The sequence below is a fragment of the Salmo salar genome, chromosome 25 (genome assembly GCF_965601325.2).
Source record: "Salmo salar chromosome 25, fSalSal1, whole genome shotgun sequence".
NCBI lineage: Eukaryota > Metazoa > Chordata > Actinopteri > Salmoniformes > Salmonidae > Salmo > Salmo salar.
Window position 1 is genome coordinate 24,743,621 of NC_138315.1, and position 27,762 is coordinate 24,771,382.

Below are 27,762 nucleotides of genomic sequence, written 5' to 3' on the forward strand. Positions count from 1 at the left end.
GTTTGTTCTGTTATCCATCCGCCACTCGAAATTATCTTCAAATAACCATACTGTTTAGTGATACAATGTCTGTGTTGGTGGTAGGACTCTGTATGTTTCTTTTTAATGCAAATGCAGTCGTAGTCCTATTTATTTTACTGGGGATCGACGACACAGTATGGTTTTTTCCCCTCCTCAAATATAATATTTTCCCTTTCTATTTCATTCTGAAACGATCCGGGCTGCAAAACTGCAGTGGCAGCAAACATTGACAGACAAGGAGTAAAGGCTATTGAATCTGAGAGGGGAGATAAATTGACATGAGAGGTCATCCAAATGACTCAAATGTGGCCCTTTACCTTTCAAGGCAGGCAGGCAGGCCAGCATGAAAGCAGGTAGACACATCAATGGAAACTCGGGCTGCTCTGAGGTCCAGAGGCCCTCTTTCTCTTTCATAGCTCCTGCTGCCTACCAGGAGAGTAAATGGCCTCTCAGTCACCACCAGCCTCTATCAGCTCCCTCTCAGTCACCACGAGCTCTCTCCATGACTTCAATGGGAATCATTTCAGCTTCAAAGGTACTAGACACATCCATAGAGACTTCTGAGAAGAAGAAAATCAGGCACACTGGTCCAACCCCATACACCCAAGCTATTTATATATTATAGCCCTTAGCTCTCTTATTGATACCTTATAACCCATAGCTCTCTTATTGATACCTTATAACTCTTAACTCTCTTATTGATACCTTATAACCCATAGCTCTCTTATTGATACCTTATAACTCTTAACTCTCTTATTGATATATTATAGCCCTTAGCTCTCTTATTGATACCTTATAACCCATAGCTCTCTTATTGATTCCTTATAGCCCTTAGCTCTCTTATTGATACCTTATAACTCTTAACTCTCTTATTGATATCTTATAGCCCTTAGTTCTCTTATTGATTCCTTATAGCCCTTAGCTCTCTTATTGATACCTTATAACCCTTAGCTCTCTTACTGATACCTTATAACCCTTACCTTTCTTATTGATACCTTATACCCTTATGCTCTTGTGTTGTCAGTAAAGGTCGATAACCCTTTTTGTTTACTCATTCTACATACCAATAGTTTTCCCACTCAAAAATGCAAGGATTTTATAGCAAGTCACAGAGCACCGATTAGGGAAATGCAAGCAATTTTTTGTATTGACTAAAGTGTATGTACAAGACAATAATCTTTGTAAAAGCAGCTGTCATCACACATATACTATTCACCTGTATTTTGTGGAATATCATTACCTGATGTGTAACCACTATGCTGAAGCTCATGTTGAACAAGCTCATACATTTTACTAAAGAAAAAAAAGACATGCCTTAACCTAGCACAAACCATTTACACCTTCAAACAATAGGCCTAAATTCTTAATGAACAGTGATCATCACGCTTGAAAGGCAATACTATTACACAATTTACATATCAATTGCCAATAATTCTCACACTAGTAAAAATAAATTCCTTATTAGCATAAACATTTGCGTTTACAATAAACTTTGAAAGCTCCCCTAAAACAGATGAAACCAAATTATGTAACCCCCCCCAAGACTGGCATTTGTTATTTTTAATGATAGCGTAATGTTTGAAGTTATTAGTGATAGCATAGTCATAGGTTAGCAAGAGTTAATAACATTTGAAGCAAACAATTCATACTTTGCATGTGTAGAGAAATGGCAAAAATATGTACCAGCTGTGAAACATTACCCCATTTCCTCTCTCCTGTAAAATGAACCAAAGCCATGACAATGAGCTATGCAATACTGTCACCCTTGAGGGGACACTTCTAATAAGCCTCTGGTAACAGAAACCATTGCACAATAACGAGCTAAGTACACTACATTGTTTTCTCCCATCTATCTACTGTATCTGGTAATATGACTCATTTTATAAGCTTATCTCGCATTTTATAAGATTATGTACAACACCTTGTTAGCATTTTAAAATGCATTTACATACTGTAAACAACCTAATCTCCCAGTATAGGACACACACACACACACACACACACACACACACACACACACACACACACACACACACACACACACACACACACACACACACACACACACACACACAGAGACTATCTTTCTAAGCTACCAATATCAAATGCTTCCTATCAGAATCAAGATTTAAGGAAGGCATGTGTTGAGGAGGTCAATTTCAGGCCAGAGTACTTAGAGGGAATTATCTATTTTATAGCAGTACACAACTCCCTATAGCTCTAGCTTGGATCTCTTGTTAGAATGTATCTTATTATAGTGACACAAATATTACTATTTGTTATGAAGTTGAGCACTATGCCACTTTGCTTTATGGCTCTGTGCTTAATTTTTATTGCAAGGAAGGACTACTATTATAAATGTATCTTATTAACATTTTGTTTTATCATACTCACTGGGGTTTATTTAATTTTGTAAAAACTTTTTAACTAGGCAAATCAGTTAAGAACAAATTATTACTTACAATGACAGCCTACCAGGGAACAGTGGGTTAACTGCCTTGTTCAGGGGTAAAACAAAAGATTTTTAACTTGTCAGCTTGGGGATTTGATCCAGGAACCTTTTGGTTACTGGCACAACACTCTAACCACTAGGCTACCTGCCACCCCAACAGGAATAGCTCTCTTAACATTCATCTTTGTATATAAAGATCTAGATCTTGCAATAGTCGAATTAGATTTATTTGTAATCATAATCTTCAATAGCCTATTTTTTTCCCCTACCTACATGAATTTGAGTCAAGAGGAACTCAGTGGTTTGCAATATCATCAACATGCTCCATCTTTAAAATAATCACTTTTTCAAACATAAAAGCATTCAATATTTAAAAAAAGACCTTGAATCAAACTGGGGAGGTTTTCAGATAGATGGCAGCGGTGGAATTAGATTGAAGAAAAAGGGGGGAAAATTAGATGGTTGACCTTTTCGTATTCCTCCCCCGGTACTGAATTTGCTTGAGGGCACTATAGGGCATAGTGCAGTGGTGCATTGAATTATCACCACCACTCATGTGCTGCAAACCTGTTCCCCCATCCTCCCCATGCACAAACACGCACACATTCGATAATAGGGTTAGGAATACAGTGTGTATGAGAGAGAGAGATAGAGTATGCTTGTACGCCAGAGCGTTTGAGGATTAAAGCTTTGAAACAAATGATTGGTTCTCTTCAGGATGGAGAGGAGGAGGAGAGGAGCTAGTTGTGGGCAACAAGGTGGTGTCAAATCTTTAGCAGAGCATGTGTCATTCTGCTGAAAGATCACACAGTGGCTGACAGCTCCCGGCAGGGAAACATGTCAACATGCTGACAGATGCCCTGCTATTGGAAGGTTGGGATGACTTTTTAGTTGACCAGGCTTTCACCTTGGTGAAGTAAAAAGTACAAAACGTAAGGGAGTTGACAGATAAGAAACAAGACTTGTAGAGACTGTTTTGTAGTGGCTTGCCAAAAGGTGAAGGATGTTACATCTTTGTAGAGAGAAAGAGGTTGAGTCACAGACAATGCCAACAGCACTTGTGTCTGTTTCTTGTCTTGTTGGCATAGGCTTTTTGGCAAACAAGTCATTGATAATTGTCTCGGCGTGTCCTAATGATACATTATGAAAGAGCTCTATACTGCAGACAGTGTTAAAAAAAATTAACTACAGAACCTTGTGATCGACATAATATAAAGTCTTCACCACCACAAAGTAGTGGGCTTTTGTATCTGTCAAGTTTAAACAAGCGTGGGTCTACAGAGAGAAGAGTTTGTATGGATAAGCATACCCAGGAAATGGCTTACTCACAACAATTGTCTACTTATTGTGACAGTGATTGAATTGAACAAACTTCATTGATCCACAGAGGGGCATTGGGTAAAGAAGACAATATCCATCGTTTTTTTTTTTTTAAGATAGGCTACATCTGCATAACATGAATAATGCAATTATCATACATATGATCAACTCATTCATTCCTTCAACTCATTTCATTCCAAACTATTTTGTAACCGCCTCAAGGTAAATACACAGTCACTGCAACCTTTAGGCATTTATGCCAGTTGACTACTACAGGTGCATGTTTTGATTGAAACATGCAAACCATCCATCCCATCCATGACATCTCTATCTCCTCTCTCCATTCTCTCTCCTCCATCCAGAGCCCATACTGTGTGATGTGGGGGAGTTTCACTGCTATGACGAGGTAACCTGCATCCCCGAGGGCTGGCTCTGTGATGGGGAGCCTGACTGTCCAGACGCCTCGGACGAAACCCCGGACAGATGTAAGTTACTAATTCACACGTTCATCCATGCCCCCATTCACCAAATACTTCAATCCAGAAAGATGTAATTCAATAATTTACTCATCAATTTATGCACTCATTCACCCATTCACTATACAGTTCATTCCCGCCTACAAGGTAACCATATTATTTCACATTCTGTGATTTCTTATTCCATGCTTTATCCTTCCTCTAACTGAACATATTCTTTATTATTTCTGTAAATTTTGAAATGGGTATTGCATCATCCTAATATCAATTTTAGACCTTTAAACTGATACTAGTGCTCATTTCATGATATTATCAAATATGACCAGCTAAGAAATCACTGTAGCCACGTTTACAATTCCCTCCACAATCTTATATATTGATAGCGAAGACCTTCCCATTGAACTCCTATTTGTGAGAAGATGGTACAATATTGTGCTAAAACGTAGCGTATATCCAAGGTTGCAGTGGGCCAAGTCTCCCCTCACCAGGTATTCCATTATCATTTAGATTAACCGTGTTGGCTCCATTTTATTTACTAAGCCTGTGGAGGGAAACCCTGAATATTCATCATGGGAATTTGTCGCAGCTTATTATCATGGATTATGTATTGATAGAAAAAGGAATTAGATCAGCTTTGAGCCCCGCAAAGAGAAGCACAGTGAAATTAAACCTTGTTTATAGGCCACCAGCACTCTGGCTCCAATAACCTAGTGCTCTGGTTCTGATACTTAACGGCAGATGAATGGCAGACAGACATTTGGTGTGGTGTGTGTGTGGTCTCTTAGACAAAGTACAGCCTTTGTAAGGAGATGTTTTATGTGTTATCAGTGAAGGCATCATGCAATACTTTATTAGTGCTGTGTGTTGAATGGAGTATAATTGATGGCTGTTTCTTAACCAACCAAAGATGAAGTTCTGTATTTTATGATATGTTTCAGGATGTGTTTCTTGTGGCCTGAGTTTTCCCAGTTGCACTCCCCATGCGGTAGTTGTGTCCCTCCCTGCATCTTCCAGGGAATGGTCATGTCATGGTACCATTTGCTAGTCCCAGGCTCTGCCTCAGTGGAGTGTAATCACCACATGGGAGAGCAGCCTTGCAGTCCATTACCCTGAGACACACACACACAAACATATATATACACACACACACCTTGCATTCCATTAACATAAGACTGTAGTAGGCCACTGGTTTAGATGCTCAGCCATGGCATGGCTTACCCTGCAGGGACCAGACAACTGACACTCGCTACCATTACCATTCTGCACCGGGGAAACTGGAAAGCAGGACACTCTCCTGAGATGGCTGAACGCCAGTGAATTGTAAAGTGGCCATTCAGGAGGTCTCAGAGCTAAGCAGACAGTCTCGACAGAGGTAATAAAGAGTTCAAATAAAACAGCGTTTGGGAGACACATCCTTCTGTGGGCCCTGTGGTGGCTAGGGCTACTGTTCTAGAACCACATAAGCGTGTATATGCTGACTACTGGTTAATGACTGCATACACTGAGTGTACAAAACATTATGAACACCTGCTATTTCCATGACATAGACTGACCAAGTGAATCGAGGTTGAAAGCTATTATCCCTTATTGATGCCACTTGTTAAATACACTTCAATCAGTGTAGATTAGGGTTGAATATTTTCCCTGTATTTTACAAAAGTTCCATCCCGAGAATATATCACTTTTCTCCTGGGTAACCAGTATTTCCCGCCAGACCTGGGTCATTCAAAAGCATTGTAAAGCAGAAACATGTCTGGATTTGATTAGAGCTTTGATCAGCATGAAAATTCAAACATGATGCTACCTGAGCCTGATTAAATACATATTATAAGCACGACATTAACAATATTTAATGAGCCCAAGATCATAAAAGCCCAAATGATTGTACTGATTACATATGATATTTGCTACTGCACGTTACACACAACAGAAACACATAACAACCCATACATGTAACTAGCTATATGCTCTCTTAAATAAATGAAACAACTGTATAGTAGTTCCAGTAGGCTAATCCTTTTTAGTGTGAACTGTATTACTGTACTGTTTTGTATTATACTGTATTATGTGGACTGGATTTACGGATTTACGGATCGTTCAAACCATGATAAAGCAGAAGAGAACATGCAATTTATGTAAAGCACATGCGCCCTACAAAGTTACAAGTATAGGCTAGCGAACTTGATTAGAATTTTCAAATGTATTAGGGCCTATTTGTATAATTAGTACGTTGACACGTGCAGTTGAAGTTGGAAGTTTACATATACCTTAGCCAAATACATTTAAACTCAGTTTTTCACAATTCCTGACATTTAATTCTAGTAAATATTCCCTATCTTAGGTCAGTTAGGATCACCACTTTATTTTAAGAATATGAAATGTCAGAATAACAGTAGAGAATTATTTCTTTCAGCTTTTATTTCTTTCATCACATTCCCAGTGGGTCAGAAGTTTACATACACTCAATTAGTATTTGGTAGCATTGCCTTTAAATTGTTTAACTTGGGTCCAACATTTCGGGTAGCCTTCCACAAGCTTCCCACAATAAGTTGGGTGAATTTTGGCCCATTCCTCCTGACAGAGATGGTGTAACTGAGTCAGGTTTGTAGGCCTCCTTGCTCACACACGCTTTTTCAGTTCTGCCCACAAATATTCTCTAGGATTGAGGTCAGGGCTTTGTGATGGCCACTCCAATACCTTGACTTTGTTGTCCTTAAGCCATTTTGCCACAACTTTGGAAGTATGCTTGGGGTTGTTGTCCATTTGGAAGACCCATTTGCGACCAAGCTTTAACTTCCTGACTGATGTCTTGTGATGCTGCTTCAATATATCCACATAATTTTCCAGCCTCATGATGCCATTTATTTTCTGAAGTGCACCAGTCCCTCCTGCAGCAAAGCATCCCCACAACATGATGCTGCCACCCCTGTGCTTCAGGCTTGGGATGGTGTTCTTTGGCTTGCAAGACTCACCCTTTTTCCTCCAAACATAACGATGGTCATCATCAGACCAGAGGACATTTCTCCAAAAAGTACGATCTTTGTCCCCATGTGCAGTTGCAAACCGTAGTCTGGCTTTTTTATGACGGTTTTGGAGCAGTGGCTTCTTCCTTGCTGAGCGGCCTATCAGGTTATGTCAATATAGGACTCGTTTTATTGTGGATATAGATACTTTTGTACCTGTTTCCTCCAACATCTTCACAAATCAAATTTTATTGGTCACATACACATGCTTAGCAGATGTTAATGCGAGTGTAGCGAAATGCTTGTGCCTCTAGTTCTGAACGTGCAGTAATATCTAACAAGTAATCTAACAATTTCACAACAACTACCTTATACACACAAGTGTATAAGGGAATGAATAAGAATATGTATATATAAATATATGGATGAGCGATGGCCGAACGGCATAGGCAGGATGCAGTAGATGGTATAGAGTACAGTATATACATATGAGATGAGTAATGTAGGGTATGTAATCATTTTTAAAGTGGCATTGTTTAAAGTGACTAGTGATACATTTATTACATCCAATTTTGAATTATTAAAGTGGCTGGAGATTTGAGTCAGTATGTTGGCAGCAGCCACTCAATGTTAGTGATGGCTGTTTAACAGTCTGATGGCCTTGAGATAGAAGCTGTTTTTCAGTCTCTTGGTCCCAGCTTTGATGCACCTGTACTGACCTCATCTTCTAGATGATAGCGGGGTGAACAGACAGTGGTTTGGGTGGTTGTTGTCCTTGATGATCTTTTTGGCCTTCCTGTGACATTGGGTGGTGTAGGTGTCCTGGAGGGCAGATAGTTTGCCCCCGGTGATGCATTGTGCAGACCTCACTACCCTCTGGAGAGCCTTACAGTTGTCGGCGGAGGAGCAGTTGCCGTACCAGGAGGTGGTACAGCCCAACAGGATGCTCTCGATTGTGCATCTGTAAAAGTTTTTGAGTGTTTTTGGTGACAAGCCGAATTTCTTCAGCCTTCTGAGGTTGAAGAGGTGCTGTTGCACCTTCTTCACCACGCTGTCTGTGTGGGTGGACCATTTCAGTTTTTCCATGATGTGTACACCGAGAAACTTAAAACTTTCCGCCTTCTCCACTGCTGTCCCATCGATGTGGATGGGGGGGTGCTCCCTCTGCTGTTTCCTGAAGTCCATGATCACCTCCTTTGAATTGTTGACGTTGAGTGTGAGGTTATTTTCCTGACACCACACTCCAAGGGCCCTCACCTCCTCCCTGTAGGCCGTCTCGTCGTTGTTGGTAATCAAGCCTACCACTGTAGTGTTGTCTGCAAACATGTTGATTGAGTTGGAGGCATGCATGGCCACGTAGTCATGGGTGAACAGGGAGTACAGGAGAGGGCTGAGAAAGCACCCTTGTGGGGCCCCAGTGTTGAGGATCAGCGGGGTGGAGATGTTGTTTTCTAACCCTCACCACCTGGGGGCGGCCCGTCAGAAAGTCCAAGACCCAGTTGAACAGGGCGGGGTCGAGACCCAGGGTCTCGAGCTTAATGACGAGTTTGGAGGGTACTATGGTGTTAAATGCTGTAATCGATGAACAGCATTCTTACATAGGTATTCCTCTTGTCCAGATGGGTTAGGGCAGTGTACAGTGTGATTGCGATTGCGTTGTCTGTGGACCTATTGGGGCGGTAAGCAAATTGGAGTGGGTCTAGGGTGTCAGGTAGGTTGTAGGTGTAGGTGATATGATCCTTGACTAGTCTCTCAAAGCACTTCATGATGACAGAAGTGAGTACTATGGGGCGATAGTCATTTAGCTCAGTTACCTTCGCTTTCTTGGGAACAGGAACAATGGAGGCCCTCTTGAAGCATGTGGGAAGAGCAGACTGGGATCGGGATTGATTGAATATGTCCGTAAACACACCAGCCAGCTGGTCTGCGCATGCTCTGAGGACGCGGCTAGGGATGCTGTCTGGGCCGGCAGCCTTGTGAGAGTTAGCACGTTTAAATGTTTTACTCACGTTGGCTGCGTTGAAGAGGAGCCCGCAGGTTTTGGTAGCGGGCCGTGTCAGTGGTACTGTATTGTCCTCAAAGCGAGCAAAGAAGTTGTTTAGTTTGTCTGGTAGCAAGACGTCGGTGTCCACAACGGGGCTGGTTTTCTTTTTGTAATCCATGATTGACTGTAGACCCTGCCACATACGTCTCGTGTCTGAGCCATTGAATTGTGACTCTACTTTGTCTCTACTGAGGCTTAGCTTGTTTGATTGCATTGTGGAGGGAATAGCTACACTGTTTGTATTCGGTCATGTTTCCAGTTGTCTTGTCATGATTAAAAGCAGTGGTTCGCACTTTCAGTTTTGCGCAAATGCTGCCATCAATCCACGGTTTCTGGTTGGGGAAGGTTTTAATAGTCACAGTGGGTACAACATCACCGATGCACTTGCTAATAAACTCGCTCGCCGAATCAGCGTATACATCAATGTTGTTGTCTGAGGCTATCCGGAACATATCCCAGTCCACGTGATTGAAGAAATCTTGAAGTGTGGAATCAGATTGGTCGGGCCAGCAGTGAACAGGCCTGAGCACGGGCGTTTCCTGTTTTAGTTTCTGTCTATAGGCTGGGAGCAACAAAATGGAGTCGTGCTCAGATTTTCCAAAAGGAGGGCGAGGGAGGGCTTTGTATGCATCGCGGAAGTTAGAGTAACAATGATCCAGAATTTTGCCAGCCCGGATCGCGCATTCGATATGCTGATAAAATTTAGGGAGCCTTGTTTTCAGATTAGCCTTGTTAAAATCCCTAGCTACAATAAATGCAGCCTCAGGATATGTGGTTTCCAGTTTACATAGAGTCCAATGAAGTTCTTTCAGGGCCGTCGAGGTGTCTGCTTGGGGGGGATATACATGGCTGTGATTATAATCAAAGAGAATTCTCTTGGTAGATAATGTGGTCAACATTTGATTGTTAGGAATTCTAAGTCAGGTGAACAAAAGGAATTCCTGTATGTTGTTATGATCACACCACGACTTGTTAATCATAAGGCATACACCCCCCCCTTCTTACTCAAGAGATGTTTGTTTCTGTCCGGGTGGCTGTACCGACTCTGATAACGTATCCCGTGTGAGACATGTTTCTGTGAAACAGAGAAGGCAACCATTGCTCGAAATTCGTCTACCTTGTTGTCAAGAGACTGGACATTGGCGAGTAGTATACCTGGGAGCGGTGAGCAATGTGCCCGTCTACGGAGCCTGACTAGAAGACCGCGCCGTCTGCCCCTTCTGCGGTGCCGTTGTTTTGGGTCGCCTACTGGGATCCGATCCATTGTCCTGGGTGATGGTCCAAACAGAGGATCCGCTTCGGGAAAGTCATATTCCTGGTCATAATGTTGGTAAGTTGATGTTGCTCTTATATCCAATAGTTCTTCCCGGCTGTATGTAATAAGACTTAAGATTTCCTGGGGTAACAGTGTACGAAATAATACGTAAAAAAACGAAATACTGCATAGTTCCTTAAGAACGCGAAGCGAGGCGGCCGTCTCTGTCGGTGTCATCCTATCGAAGGTCCTTTGCTGTTGTTCTGGGATTGATTTGCACTTTTCGCACCAATGTACGTTCATCTCTAGGAGACAGAACGCGTCTCCTTCCTGAGCGGTATGATGGCTGCATGGTCCCACGGTGTTTATACTTGCCTACTATTGTTTTTACAGATGAACGTGGTTCTTCAGGCATTTGGAAATTGCTCCCAAGGATTAACCAGACTTGTGGGGGTCTTCAATTGGCTGATTTCTTTTGATTTTCCCATGATGTCAAGCAAAGAGGCACTGAGTTTGAAGGTAGGCCTTGAAATACATCCACAGGTACACCGCCAATTGACTCAAATGATGTCAATTAGCCTATCAGAAGCTTCTAAAGCCATGACATCATTTTCTGGAATTTTCCAAGCTGTTTAAAGGCACAGTCAACTTAGTGTATGTAAACTTCTGACCCACTATAATTGTGATACAGTGAATTATGAGTGAAATAATCTGTCTGTAAACAATTGTTGGAAAAATTACTTGTGTCATGCAGAAAGTAGATGTCCTAATAGACTTGCCAAAGGTATAGTTTGTTAACAAGAAATGTGTGGAGTGGTTGAAAACGAGTTTTAATGACTCCAACATAAGTGTATGTAAACTTCCGACTTCAACTGTATATACCTTTCATAATATTTCCTGTAATGTTATTAGAGTGCCTCCTCTTTCTCTCTCTATTGTCGCTTCATTCCTTCCTCACTTTCAACAGTTAAATTAAATAAGTTTTGTTGTTCTTAATCATTCTAATGACATCCTTGAATAATATAGGACTTTAGGTATATGCAGAAGGCTTTCACTTCTCTTCACAAAGATTGAATGGTTATGGGTCTGAATAAATAACTGCTTTAGCCTACTGCTGTCGCATGTTCACTCTTCTTTCAAACTACCCGTGAGTTCTATTGGCTGCTGTCACGCCAAAATCTGTTTCACCTGTCCTTGTCTCCACCCCCCTCCAGGTGTCGCCTATTTTCCCCATTATCCCCTGGGTACTTATACCTGTGTTATCTGTTTGTCTGTTGCCAATTCGTTTTGTTTCGTCAAGCCTACCAGCGGTTGTCCCTCTTAGCCGGTTTTCCCTCTGTTCCTGTCTATTGATATTCCTGACCCTGAGCCTGCCTGCAGTCCTGTACCTTTGTCCTACTACTCTGGATTCTCCCACTACTATGGATTGCCTGCCTTGACCTGTTGTTTGCCTGTCCCTGTTGCTGTAATATACACTGCTCAAAAAAATAAAGGGAACACTAAAATAACACATCCTAGATCTGAATGAATGAAATAATCTTATTAAAAACTTTTTCCTTACATAGTTGAATGTGCTGACAACAAAACCACACAAAAAGAATCAATGGAAATCCAATTTATCAACCCATGGAGGTCTGGATTTGGAGTCACACTCAAAATTAAAGTGGAAAACCACACTACAGGCTGATCCAACTTTGATGTAATGTCCTTAAAACAAGTCAAAATGAGGCTCAGGTCTGGGGAACAGGCGGGCCAGTTCATAGCATCAATGCCTTCCTCTTGCAGGAACTGCTGACACACTCCAGCCACATGAGGTCTAGCATTGTCTTGCATTAGGAGGAACCCAGGGCCAACCGCACCAGCATATGGTCTCACAAGGGGTCTGAGGATCTCATCTCGGTACCTAATGGCAGTCAGGCTACCTCTGGCGAGCACATGGAGGGCTGTGCGGCCCCCCAAAGAAATGCCACCCCACACCATGACTGACCCACCGCCAAACCGGTCATGCTGGAGGATGTTGCAGGCAGCAGAACGTTCTCCACGGCGTCTCCAGACTCTGTCACGTCTGTCACATGTGCTCAGTATGAACCTGCTTTCATCTGTGAAGAGCACAGGGCGCCAGTGGCGAATTTGCCAATCTTGGTTCTCTGGAAAATGCCAAACGTCCTGCACCTGTGGACGTCGGGCCCTCATACCACCCTCATGGAGTCTGTTTCTGACCGTTTGAGCAGACACATGCACATTTGTGGCCTGCTGGAGGTCATTTTGCAGGTCTCTGGCAGTGCTCCTCCTGCTCCTCCTTGCACAAAGGCGGAGGTAGCGGTCCTGCTGCTGGGTTGTTGCCCTCCTACGGCCTCCTCCACATCTCCTGATGTACTGGCCTGTCTCCTGGTAGCGCCTCCATGCTCTGGACACTACGCTGACAGACACAGCAAACCTTCTTGCCACAGCTCACATTGATGTGCCATCCTGGATGAGCTGCACTACCTGAGCCACTTGTGTGGGTTGTAGACTCCGTCTCATGCTACCACTAGAGTGACAGCACCGCCAGCATTCAAAAGTGACCAAAACATCAGCCAGGAAGCATAGGAACTGAGAAGTGGTCTGTGGTCACCACCTGCAGAACCACTCCTTTATTGGGGGTGTCTTGCTAATTGCCTATAATTTCCACCTGTTGTCTATTCCATTTTCACAACAGCATGTGAAATGTATTGTCAATCAGTGTTGCTTCCTAAGTGGACAGTTTGATTTCACAGAAGTGTGATTGACTTGGAGTTACATTGTGTTGTTTAAGTGTTCCCTTTATTTTTTTGAGCAGTGTACATTGTTACTTCAGTACAGTGTGCATTTGGGTCTTACCTGAAATGTGATAGCTGCTGTATTTAACATTCAGCTAAAAAAGTAATATAAATGTCCAGCAAGCTATTCTAGTCTAGCTTTTCCTACATGGGACTCCAAGAGCTTAGGAACGTTTTTTAAGGAAAGGCCAGCGGAGCACAGGTACTTGCATATTGCACAAGAGACAGAGGCTATAAGTTAGAATTTATTACCTGAAAGAGGTAGGGTAGGACATACTGTAGGGATCTTGTTTTCAGCAAACAATGCCTGCAGTACCTCGGTCAGCCTTGAACTCCGTGGCTTCAATGAGATGCTGCAGTCGTTTTCCCTTGCTACTGGTATACATATAGTAGCTTAATTTAATCACATTAGATAATTTAGGACAGATACCGCATATTGTTCTTTCTGGTGTCTGGAATGATACCAGTTGTTGTTATTCTTTGTATATGAAGACGATATTAATAAGTGGAATATCCTCAGTTCTAAAATCATTCCAGTGCATAATTTATATGATGACTAAGCGGTAGAAATAGGCGTACAGTAGCTTAATCATATTAGCATAACTTAGCTGACACGTACTGTAGGTATATCTGAGTGCCACGTCTGTCTGTTTGAAATGATATGCATTGTTTACTGCATATATGAAGAGATTATTAATAAGTGGGAGTGCAGTTATAATGTCCTCCAGTCTCCTCTAATTTAACACTATTTTTCATAAAACGCTCCCTCTTAATGGAATAAAAAGGCCTAAGCCGTTAGTGTACAAAAGGTACTGCCATTGGATATAGTAGGCCTGCTGTGTAATGTATGAACTGAAATGCAGCATACAGCAATTCATTTCGCTTTCAATCATTTGTTCAACTTGTCCTGGTGCCACCACGACAGACAGATTTGTTGTTTTAATGTTGAAAGATAGAGAAGTAGTCAGTCTGTAGTGAATCATCTGATGGAATTTTCATGCCCAGAAGATCAGATGAGCCTGAAAAGGGTCAGTAGCTGCCTTAAACGTGGTCATGGAGGACTGCTGAGTTTGTGTTTGATGACTTAGGATGCATCCCAAATTGCACCCTATTCCCTATATAGTTCACTACTTTTGAGTAGAGCCCTATGGGTCCTGGTCAAAGTTAGTGCAGTACAAAGCTTTCAGGGGGAGAGGGATATCACAGCTACATCCTGTACAGTGTAAACTGTCTGGATTTTCTCTTTACATAAGTATCCTCTGAAAAATAATAGAAATCCATTGTGGTAGCAAAAGGATAGGTCTGCGATTAGGAGATGATTGCAGTTTGCTTAATGCACTATGGTACTTTTGAATAGGTCATGACTTGTAATAATTGACTTTTGTTTCATTTGTGCTGCAGTCCACTCAGAACAAATGGCCCTGGCCACATTTCTGTCAAATCATCTTAGCTTTACTTTGTAGTAATAATTGTATTTTGTGGATGTACTTCTAATTGCATACAACACTGTTGAACTAGCAATAATCATCTCTGATGATGAAAGTAGCCTCAATTTCAGGTTCAAAAACATTCAGGCATGGGCTTAGAAATACAACATTTTAAATGGAAATAGGGGAATGCCAGGTAACATCGTGGTAGCAGTCTGAGCCTACTGTATAATGTATCAGGGTGTTTTTTTCTGTCTCTGGCCATATTGAAATAAATATATTGTAAATGTGTCCATTCCCTGAGAGAGTTGGCAGCAGTAGGACAGAGGTTTAGGGGGTAATGTAGCATAGCACCTTGTTATTGAGCTGAAGGACAGACCAGGACTTCTGCATTATGTAATGTTTACCTCCCCTGGCTGTCCTGCAGCCTAGACACAAAGCCCCTGTTGACTCATTGGAAAATCTGAAACACATAGCATGTGTCCCAAATGGCACCCTATTCCCTATGTAGTGCATTACTTTTGACAAGGTCCCGTAGGGAATATGGTGCCATTTGGGACACAGACACAGTCTACTCATCAGCTCTTTTGTGTTCTGTATTCTAACACGTACAGTCTCGATCTGCAGTGAAAATGGACAGCACTTTTCAAGGATATGCTGTTTTAATTGAGTATACATATGTCCTTGTAATGTGCATGCTTAAGCTGCTTTTTCATCTTACATTTCCCTTCGATGAGGGGAGGAGGGAGACGTGTTTCAGGTATTAAAGCTGTTCCAGTTCATATTCTGACAGCTCTGTCACTTCATTAGTTTGTGTGTGATTGGAGTGTCATCGGTTAAGCAGTAAGTAAATGGATCTGGTGTTTAGATTGTTGTCCCTACACCAGGAAGCCTGTGTGATACAGATCAACAGAGCCCAAAGTCATTTACACCTCATTAGCATCCGAGTGCTGTTCATAATGTTCACAATGCTGCCGTCAGTGTCTTGTCTTTAGCCTGTCATGTGCATCCTGTTCGTTTATGATCTAAACTCATAATTTCCCATCCAGAGGAGAGGGTTGTGTTGTGAGGCAGAGGGCTTTGGAAATCAGCCTTTTAATTTAGTGGCAGTCTCTCCCCATTTGGAGCAGGGCTCATATACTTCCTGAGGCTGCTGCCATCTGCTTATGGGGAGCACAGAAACAGACGCACCAACGATGAGGTTTTCAAAACAGTGTGTGTGTGTGTGTGTGTGTGTGTGTGTGTGTGTGTGTGTGTGTGTGTGTGTGTGTGTGTGTGTGTGTGTGTGTGTGTGTGTGTGTGTGTGTGTGTGTGTGTGTGTGTGTGTGTGTGTGTGTGTGTGTGTGTGTGTGTGTGTGTGTGTGTGTGTGTGTGTGTGTGTGCGTGCGCGCGCGCGCGCGCGCGCGCGTGTGCGTGTGTGTGTGCGTGTGCATGTTCATGGTGGCCTCTAGAGGTGACATATCTGCCCTTCTAATAGCCTTTGCTCAGAATGTTTTTTTACCATGCTGCATTGCAGCTAGCTCAGCAACTTGGCAGGTTATGTTTAGAGCATTTCAAATGGTTTGAGTCCTATTCCCACTGTCACTCCAGTTCCCATTGTGTTTCATCCATGGCTAATGTAGGATAGTACTGTTCTACATTGCATCTCCTTGGCTCCTCTCTTCCAACATCTGCTTCAACAGTTACTATTTTTCTCTTTTCTTTATCCCTCTAATTATATTATAAAGGACAACATCTCTAGCTTGTTACCTGGAGCCCTTAAAAAGGAGCATATTTTATAACCTGTCAGGGTGGCTGTCATGGAACCATGGGGTGACATCAAAGTACTAAAGCCTACATTAGCCTCCTGCTGTTTCGACAGAGGAGTTAGTGTTGCAGCGCACCAGTGTGCTTTGAGTCAGAACAAACACAGATGACACATAAGGGCTATGCCACCTAAAAAGTCACCAAGAGAATGAAATGATACCCTGTAAGAATATTCTATTCAGTAATACAATATGGTTAAATGCATTTTGAGCTTCTGGGCTTTTGAATAAATTGTAATAAGCATAAATCAATAATTCCCATTCTGGTTTGTTTTTCATTATTGTAAGCACAGTTAGATTATGTAAGTAGGGCCACTACTACACCATTCATTATAGGCAACATAAAAACATTGGTCAGAATCAGATAATTATCTTACAGGAAGCTGGATTGTAGCCAGCTGTTATTGAGTTCAACTGTAGCCTACTGTTTATGTTAAAATGTATACCCCACCCCACACAGGGCTGCAATATACAATTACTTTTACTTGATTGCTCATTGAGTTACAATTTGGCGGCTTACATGTGTTCTGTTTTATAAGTCACACAACCACAGTATAGTGCATGATTGTGCCAATAGTATTTATTAACGGAACATTGATAGACTGCACATTCTGTAATCCCCCCCCCCCCACTGCCCATATAATGGCCCGATGGGCATGAAACAAATACTACACAATGTATTCAAAACAAATTGTTTGCAGACAAGATTGGTTGTTGCCAATTGGACAATAATGTATTATTCATTTGAAGTGCCCCCCTCCCCCTAAACAATTAGATGTGTGCATTTGCATAATGATAGTCTTGCTAGAAAACACCCCTAAACAAGGAATTATGCTACTATTTCTCACGTTATATTTATTTGGCTTTTTTCTGGTTACCGTGCTATGGTTTTTTGTCAATTTTTTTTCTAAATCGCAAGTTGTTGTGAATTGGCTCCAGCCACAGTCATCACTGCTGGAGGCTGATGTATGGTTATTTTATTGTACAGTGAGTGGTTTTGAATTTGATATATTAACACACGCAAGTTCAGTATAATGTTTGTCTACTGAAGTAATAGACTCTATTTCATTGCATGTTGATGACATTACTCTACTCTCTCTCACAAATGTGCATAATTCAATTCTCTATGTGATTTACAATGGACGTGTGGTCACTGCACAAGAGTGCTCAGTGGGCTTGGCTGTTTCAGAAACATATCAGTTTTCCGTCACACTATTTGGATAGTCAAACTATGCTCAAACTATCAACAGATACCCAAACTATCAACACGTGATAATTATTATATAGATACAATGAATCCTAGATATCTGTTTACATCCAATGGAAAACAAATAATCTCTACATTTATAGTAATGTTGAGGAGACTCGAGGAGATGACAAATGGACCAAAAGCCTTGCAGCTCATTTTGTTGACATTAAAAGATACATTCACAGGGTTGTCAATGTGAATGCCACTGTCTCTCAGAGAGAATACAAACTGATTATTCCTGATCCAAACCCAAACTTTCACAGTACAATATACAGGACCAATCAAAAGTATGGACACACCAACTCATTCAAGGGTTTTTCTTTATTTTTACTATTTAATACATTGAATAATAATAGTGAAGACATCAAAGCTTTGAAATAACACATATGGAATCATGTATTAACCCAAATCCAAATATATTTTATATTTGAGGATCTTCAAAGTAGCCACCCATTGCCTTGATGACAGCTTTGCATACTCTTGGCATTCTCTCAACCAGCTTCATGAGGAATGATTTTCCATCAGTCTTGAAGGAGTTCCAACATATACTCAGCACTTATTGGCTGCTTTTCCTTCACTCTGCAGTCAAACACATCCCAAACCATCTCAAATGGGTTGAGGTCGGGTGATTGTGGAGGCCAGGTCATCTGATGCAGCACTCCATCACTCTCCTTGGTCAAATAGCTCTTACACAGCCTGGAGGTGTGTTGGGTCATTGTCCTGTTGAAAAACAAATGATAGTCCCACTAAGCGCAAACCAGATGGGATGGCGGATCGCTGTAGAATGCTGTGGTAGCCATGCTGGTTAAGTGTGCCTTGAATTCTAAATAAATCACTGATAGTGTCACCAGGAAAGCACCCCCACAACATCACACCTCCTCATCCATGCTTCACGGTGGGAACCACACATGCCGAGATCATCCGTTCACCTAATCTGCGTCTCACAAAGACACCAAAAAATCTCAAATTTGGACTCATGAGACCAAAGGACAGATTTCCACCGGTCTAATATCCATTGCTCGTGTTTCTTGGCCAAAGCAAGTCTCTTCTTATTATTGGTGTCCTTTAGTAGTGGTTTCTTTGCAGCAATTCGACCATGAAGGCCTGATTCACGCAATCTCCTCTGAACAGTTGTTGAGATGTCTGTTACTTGAACTCTGTGAAGCATTTATTTGGGCTGCAATTTCTGAGGCTGGTAACTCTAATGAACTTATCCTCTGCAGCAGAGGTAACTCTGGATCTTCCTTTCCTGCGGCGGTCCTCATGAGAGCCAGTTTCATCATAGCTCTTAATGGTTTTTGTGACTACACTTGAAGAGACTTTCAAAGTTCTTGAAATTTTCCGCATTGACTGACCTTCATGTTGTCACGTCCTGACCCTTGTAAGTGGTAATTTTCTATAGTAGATAGGTCAGGGCATGACAGGGGGTGTTTGGTTGGTTTTCTGGTTTTCTATTTCTATGTTGGGTTTTGTTTGGGTTGATCTCCAATTGGAGGCAGCTGGTCCTCGTTGCCTCTGATTGGAGATCATATTTAAGTAGGGGGTTTTTCCTTTTGGGTTTGTGAGTTGTTCATTTTGAGTATTGTGTTTTCCTCTCTGCGTCACGGTTTGTTGTTTTTGTATTTCAGTATTTGGTGTATTGCAACATTTCACTATAAATAAAATGATGTGGAACTACAACCATGCTGCGCGTTTGTCCGATCATTCTGACAGCCGTGACACATTTTAAAGTAATGATGGACTGTCCTTTCTCTTATTTGAGCTGTTATTGCCATAATATGGACTTGGTCTTTTACCAAATAGAGCTTTCTTCTGTATACCACCCCTACCTTGTCACAGCACAACTGATTGTCTCAAACGCATGAAGAAGGAAGACATTCCACAAATGTAACAAGGCACACCTGTTAATTGAAATGCATTCCAGGTGACATGAAGCTGGTTGAGAGAATGCTAAGAGTGTGCAAAGCTGTCATCAAGGCAAAGGGTGGCTACTTTGAAGAATCTTAAATATAAAATATATTCTGATTTGTTTAACACATTTTTTATTACATATGTGTTATTTCATAGTTTTGATGTCTTCACTATTATTTTACAATGTAGAAAATAGTAAAAATAAAGAAAAACCCTTGAATCAGTAGGTGTGTCAACTTTTGACTGGTACTGTTTATGGCAAATGTTATATTTTTCTGAGAAGTGAGTTAAAGTGAATCACTGGCCCACCCACACTCTGAACGGTCTTCTGCCCTTAAACCAGGAGCACAGTGTGGGAGAAGAAGGGGACATTCACAAAGAGACTAAACACAAAGAACAACCAAACAAACAACAACTAATGAGATGTAGTTACCATTCAGGGGATCTCCAAAGTGAGGCCAGGGCAGGATACAACTCTGTATACCCACATATTCTGCCCAAACACATTAGTGCCTGATTCACACCATAGGACCAAATTGAAAAGAAAATATCCAAGCCAACACAGTTTTATTCGGGTCAGACCTATGGTGTGAATCAGACATTGGTGGTCCAGTTATCGCTATGGAGAAACCTGCCACTGCCGTAAAGCCTGTGCCAGGTATTCTCTGATGAGTCAGGTAGAGAAAATGAAATGATATTGGGATGTGCAGTGTCTACTGTAGGTGCACGGGTAACCATGAAACCATGAAATGGAACCTTGGCTCTTATATGTCATCGGAACAATTTGTCTCCGCTGTCACAAGGTCAGGAAAATACAGAGCAGAACCTCCTTCTGGCTGAGAGTAGCATTTAAAATGTCAATGACCTGAAGTTCACTGGGGGAGAAAAGGTTACTTGAGAAGAGAGTAGTGATGCACGTTATACTGAAAGTTTTGTACTTTTTCAATACTAGAACAGGAAAAACAGTTTTATACTAGAATTTGTGTTACTTTTGGTACTTCTGTCAAATGAGTCTCACGTCGGACGGATTGAGAGGATCGAGTCTGTCTAAAAAAATTGTCTGAATCTTCTCAAAGGGCAGTAGTAAACTAGCCAGCCTACTTGCGCTTATGCATACAGCTGACACAGCACAAGCCACTTTTGAGAAGCATGTAAAAGAGAGAAAATGCAGAATGCATGGCTTCTTCTATCGAAAACATCATACGCCCGCAGCTTGTTGACAAAACTGTCTCCAGAAGCAAACTATTGCAATACTTTTCTTACAGAGCAGATGATGAGGGCCAGCCCACCGAAACAACTTAACAAAAGGTGTTAAAAAGCAGTGCAGTGCAAGGGAGGTTTAGTTCCAAAACAACATAAAAAGTATTTTACACATGACATTTGCATTTTAATGTTATTCTACTAGCAACTAAATTTGAATTATTTTTGAGTGAGAATGACATGAACATATATACAGCATGACATTCATGTGATCATTATAATATGATTACCATCCAAAAGTAATGTGAAATGTACTCATAACTTCCCTATGACAGCAATAGATTAAGACAACTTCCCGTTTTGTCTGGGCTTGCCAACAGCAGCCCTGGGTGTAACATTGCACCCTGGGAGAAGAAATGCACTCTGGGAACTTCAGAAATGAGCTTCAAAGTGTTTTTATGTTGTTTTGGAACTAAACTATTCATTTAATACATTACATTACTAATAAATGTAAATTGACCCAATATTAGGGCCATAGATGAGAAAATGTATCAATTACATCATAAAACAGTTTAGATGTAATTGTAAAATAATTTGTATGCTCTGAGTCTGAGATATGGTTTGCATAAGGAAAATTAAAGATATTTTTCAGTTATTTATTTAATAAATATGTTTTTTTGTTGCAAGAAATTGAATATAGAATAGAAGCTATTCTATTTGTTATTTTAGTTGTTCTACCAGTAATACACACATTGTTAATGTTGTCACGGTGAGCGCTACTGGTGGTTAAGACAGATGCAGGAGAGCAGAGAGTTGTAAACAGGCGCACACTTTATTTGGGCAGAGGCAATCAAACAGACAGACGCCACTGCGTCAAAACCTCTAGCCAAAGGATAAAGTGTAAGGCGTGAAACAGTCACAAACAATGAGCAAATATACAATAAACAACCTTCGTGAAATACCACGGAAATAACAGGAAAAAACCCAGCCTGGCGCGTACACACGAAACACGTAACAAATACAATTTCACACAAGACATGGAGGGCAACAGAGGAATAAATACATGCAGTGTGATTAGGGAATGAAAACCAGGTGTGCAGGGAATAAGACAAAACAAATGGAACAATGGAGCGGCGATGGCTAGAAAGCCGGTGACGTCGACCGCCGAACGCCGCCCGAACAAGGAGAGGAGCCGACTTTGGCGGAAGTCGTGACAAATGTTTAAAAATAAAGCCCAGTGGTTATTCTGTGACTTCAGCTAATAACTTTCTTTTTTTCCCTCTGTGGTCTTATTTTGGTATTGAGTATCGTTTTGGTACTGAGTATCATGATATTATACAACGAGTGGCTCTAATCCTGAATGCTGATTGGTTAAAACCACATTCCAGCCGGTGTCTATTCCACAATTTACCACCGGCTAAATCTATGACATTAAAATGCCTATTTACTGCACAATCCACTGTCTTGTCAACCCAGCCAGGCAATTTATAATCTTCATCTCCACCTATAAAAGCACGTAGACATTAGCTCACGTTTCTTTTAGACTAACATTTAGTTTTCAACAGGGGAGATTTGTTTAAACCTTGCTGTCTGTCTCTCTGACATTTGCAACATTGTTTCAATATTCAAATGTAATCTCCAGCTGTCCGATATTAATGAATGTGTCGGGAGTCGGGATGAGAGACAGGTAGGCAGCTTTTCTCAGCCAGTCGAAATCATGAATCCGCATCATTTTTATGGATATACAGTACCAGTCAAAAGTTTGGACACACCAACTCATTCCAGGGTTTTCTTTATTTTCACTATTTTCTACATTGTAGAATAATAGTGAAGACATCAAATCTATAAAATAACACATATGAAATCATGTAGTTAACAAAGAAGTGTTAAACATCAAAATATATTTGAGATTTTTCAAAGTAGCCACCCTTTGCCTTCATGACAGCTTTGCACACTCTTGGCATTCTCTCAACCAGCTTCATGAGGTAGTCACCTGGAATGCATTTCAATTAACAGGTGTGCCTTGTTAAAAGTTAATTTGCAGAATTTCTTTCCTTCTTAATGCATTTGAGCCAATCAGTTGATATGACAAGGTAGGGTTGATATACAGAAGATAGCCCTATTTCGTAAAAGACCATATCCATTATGGCAAGAACAACACAAATAAGAAAAGAGAAATGACAGTCCATCCTTACTTTAAGACATTAAGGTCAGTCAAACTTTGAAAGTCTCTTCAACTGCAGTTGCAAAAACCATTAAGCGCTATGATGAAAATGGCTCTCATGAGGACTGCCGCAGGAAAGGAAGACCCAGTTACCTCTGCTGCAGAGGATAAATTCATTAGAGTTACCAGTCTCAGAAATTTCAGCCCCAAAAAATGCTTCACAGAGTTCAAGTTACCGACACATCTCAACAACTGTTCAGAGGAGACTGCGTGAATCAGGCCTTCATGGTCGAATTGCTGCAAAGAAACCACTACTAAAGGACACCAATAGTAAGAAGAGACTTGCTTGGGCCAAGAAACACGAGCAATGGATATTAGACCAGTGGAAATCTGTCATTTGGCCTGATGAGTCCAAATTAGAGATTTTTGCTTCCAACCGCCGTGTCTTTGTGAAACGCAGAGTAGGTGAACGGATGATCTCCGCATGTGTGGTTCCCACCGTGAAGTATGGAGGAGGAGGTGTGATGGTGTGGGGATGCTTTGCTGGTGACACTGTCAGTGATTTATTTTGAATTCAAGACACACTTAACCAGCATGGCTACCACAGAATTCTGCAGCGATACGCCATCCCACCTGGTTTGCGCTTAGTGGGATTATCATTTGTTTTTCAGCAGGACAATGACCCAACACACATCCAGGCTGTGTAAGGGATATTCAACCAAGGAGCGTGATGGAGTGCTGCATCGGATAACCTGGCTTCCACAATCACCTGACCTCAACCAAATTGAGATGGTTTGGGATGAGTTGGACCGCAGAGTGAAGAAAAAGCAGCCAACGAGTGCTCAGTGTATGTGGGAACTCCTTCAAGACTGTTGGATAAGCATTCCAGGTGAAGCTGGTTGAGAGAATGCAAAGAGTGTTTAAAGCTGTTATCAAGGCAAAGGGTGTCGACTTTGAATAATCTCAAATATAAAATATATTTTGATTTGTTTAACACTTTTTGGGTTACTACATGATTCCATATGTGTTATTTCATAGTTTTGATGTCTTCACTATTATTTTACAATGTAGAAAATAGTAAAAATAAAGAAAAACCCTAGATTGAGTAGATGTGTCCAAACTTTTGACTGGTACTGTTTACAAAAATGATCAATGGAAAACAGGTAAAACCAAATGAAGTGCAGCTTGTTTGCGGTCTTTCCCGCCACAGTTTGATGTGATTGTGTTCGCCGTGTTGTTGAATAGCTCTTGAAGAACAATATCCTGACGAGAAAGCACATTTTCTATGCCAGGTGAAATCGCGCATCATTTGCTCATTGTTATCAGTAAATGTCACTAGAAAACAGCTTAAATGCAGTTATTTTGATTTGTTATTCTAGCTGCACTGTTAGCCATAGTTGGCTAGCTAGCAAGAAAGAGATAAGAAAGTTTCCAGCCAGTATATCAATGGAACATTTAGAATGAACGACTGGGTCGCGTCCGTCGGGACAGAACAAAAAGACTGAACGCAAGGCTCTCGTCTGGCAACCGAACCGACAGAACGAACAACCGGACAGAACAAAAAGACTGAACGCAAGGCTCGCGTCTGGCAACAGAACCGACAGAACGAACAACCAGAGATTTATGTCGGCACTATATCTTGTGGAAGGATGAAATGTATCAAAATTAAGTTATTTTTTATGTTTTATTTTTAACCCTTTTTCTCCCCAATTGGTAGTTAGTCTTGTCTCATCGCTGCAACTTCCGTACTCCCAACTCAGGACAAGGCGAAGGTCGAGAGCCTTGCGTCCTCCGAAACACAACCCAACCAAGCCACACTGCTTCTTGACATAATGCCCACTTAACCCAGAGTCCAGCCACACAAATGTGTCAGAGGAACACCATACACCTGGCGACCGTGTCAGCGTGCATGCACCCTGCCCATCACAGGAGTGCAATGGGGCAAGGACATTCCAGCCAGCTGCGCCAGAGCCTGGACTTGAACCAGGATCTCTAGTGGCACAGCTAGCACTGTGATGCAGTGCCTTAGACCACTGCGCCACTCGGGAGACCCCAAAATAAAGTTTTTAATGAAAATATGTAAATCATTATTTGAATATGTTGGTAACACATTTGATAAAAGTGACAATGCCCTCGAAGCCAGTGTTGAGGATATTGTCACGGGCCTAACAACACCCATACAAATACACAGTCCATTCAGAAAGTATTCAGACCCTTTGACTTTTTCAGCATTTTGTTACTTTACAGCCTTACGTAATGTATGTAATGGCGCCGGAGGGGATGGCTGCCGTTTTATGGGCTCCTAACCAACTGTGATATTTTGTTAGTTTTTTTGTATTGTTGTATTTTGTACATAATGTTGCTGCGACTGTCTCTTATGACTGAAAAGAGCTTCTGGACATCAGAACACCAATTACTCACATCGAACTGGATGAAGATTTTTTCTTTAATGAGTCTGACGTGAAGCATATAATGCATCCCGGAGACCAGGCCCAAATCCTCGTCATCCGCGTGAAGAAAAGACGGAAATACAGAGGGCGGAGGTCTAGGTGCCTTGTGAGAATTCGTTGGCAAGTGAGTAAACCACCACTACTCTCTGTATTAATGGCCAAGACCATCCTACCAACGGGACATTAAAAACTGTATTATCTTATGTTTCACCGGATAAAATAGAGCTGGCTGGCTTCTAATTATATTCTCCTGCTTCCTGCTTACAAGCAAAAACTAAAGCAGGATGTACCAGTGACTCGCTCAATACAGAAGTGGTCGGATGCTGTTCTACAGGACTGTTTTTGTAGCACAGACTGCAATATGTTCCCAGGATTCATCCAATGGCAATGAGGAGTATACCACCTCAGTCAACGGCTTCATCAATAAGTGCATCGATGATGTCGTCCCCACAGTGACCGTATGTACATTTCCCAACCAGAAGCCATAGATTACAGGCAACATCCGCACCGAGCTCAAGGCTAGAGCTTCCGCTTTCAAGGAGCCAGACACTAATAAATTCTGCTATGCCCTCAACGAACCATTTAACAGGCAAAGTGTCATTACAGGTGTAAGAGTGAATCCTACTACACTGGCTCTGACGTTCGTCGGATGTGGCAGGGCTTGAAAACTATTACGGACCTCAAAGTGAAACCCAGCCACGAGCTGCCCAGTGACGAGAGCCTACCAGACGAGCTAAATGCTCAATTTGAGGCAAGCAACACTGAAGCATGCATGACAGCACCAGCTGTTCCAGACGACTGTGTGATCACGCTCTCCGTAGCCGATGTGAGCAAGACCTTTAAACAGGTCAACATTCACTAAGCTGTAGGGCCAGACGGATTACCAGGACGTGTAATCAAAGCATGCGCGGACCAACTGTCATGTGTCTTTACTGACATTTTCGGACCTCTCCCTGGCCGAGTCTGTAATACCTACATGTTTCAAACAGACCACCATAGGCTCTGTGTCCAAGAAAGCGAAGGTAATCTGCCTAAATTATTACCGCCCCGTAGCATTCACGTTGGTAGCCATGAAGTGCTTTGAAAGGCTGGTCATGGCACACATCAACACCATCATGCCAGAAACCCTAGACCCACTCCAATTTGCATACCGCCACAACAGATCCAAGGAGGACGCAATCTCAAATGCACTACACACTGCCCTTTCCCACCTGGACAAAAGGAACACCTATATGAAAATGCTGTTCATTGACTACAATTCAGCATTCAACGCCATAGTTCCCACGAAAATAATCACTAAGCTAAGGACCCTGGGACTAAACACCTCCCTCTGCAACTGGATCCTGAAATTTCTGACATGTCACCCCCAGGTGGTAAGGGTAGGCAACAACACATCTGCCACGCTGATCCTCAACACTGAGGCCCCTCAGGGGTGTGTGCTTAGTCCCCTCCTTTACTCCCTGTTTACCCACGACTGCGTGGCCAAGCACTACTCCAACTCCATCATTAAGTTGGAGTGCTGCAGAGATGGTTGTCTTTCTGGAAGGTTCTCCCATCTCCACAGAGAATCTCTGGAGCTCTGTCAGAGTGTCCATTAGGTTCTTTGTCACCTCCCTGACCAAGGCCCTTCTTCCCCGATTTCTCAGTTTGGCCGGGCGGCCAGCTCTAGGAAGAGTCTTGGTGGTTCCAAACTTCTTCCATTTAAGAATGATGGAGGCCAATGCCCTTCCCCAGATCTTGGCCTCGACACAATCCTGTCTCGGAGCGTTAAGGATAATTCCTTCAACCTCATGGCTTGGGTTGTGCTCTGACATGCACTGTCCACTTTGGGACCATATATAGACAAGTGTTTGCCTTTTCAAATCATGTAAAAATCTATTGAATTTACCACAGGTTCTCTCCAATCAAGTTGTAGAAACATCTCAAGGATGATAAATGGAAACAGGATGGACCTGAGCTCAATTTCAAGTCTCATAGCAAAGGTTCTGAATTCTTATGCAAATAAGGTATTTCTGTTTTCGAAAAATTCTACATTTGCAAAAAAATCTAAAAACTTGTTTTTGCTTTGTCATATGCTATTGTTGTTGATGCTATTGAGGTTAAAGTTGTAAGTTCAGCTTACTCCTACTCTTGGAGCAGTGTTCTCCTATATATTTTAGTGAGCTTGATGGCTTTTTTCCAAACTTGAATACACCCACTCCCATTGTTTCCCTAGCTCTGTTCTTCA

General features: G+C 41.8%; 1 protein-coding gene across 1 annotated transcript in view; it reads left to right on the forward strand.

Moving 5' to 3' along the window:
- The first annotated feature begins 364 nt into the window (after nt 1-364).
- The window catches only part of lrp1bb (low density lipoprotein receptor-related protein 1Bb), a 319,979-nt gene continuing 292,581 nt past the window's right edge, over nt 365-27,762 (forward strand). The window contains exons 1-2 of the mRNA XM_082969228.1: nt 365-458; nt 4,156-4,278. Of these exons, the coding sequence (XP_082825354.1) occupies nt 365-458; nt 4,156-4,278 (217 nt within the window). The remainder of the gene's footprint in view (nt 459-4,155; nt 4,279-27,762) is intronic.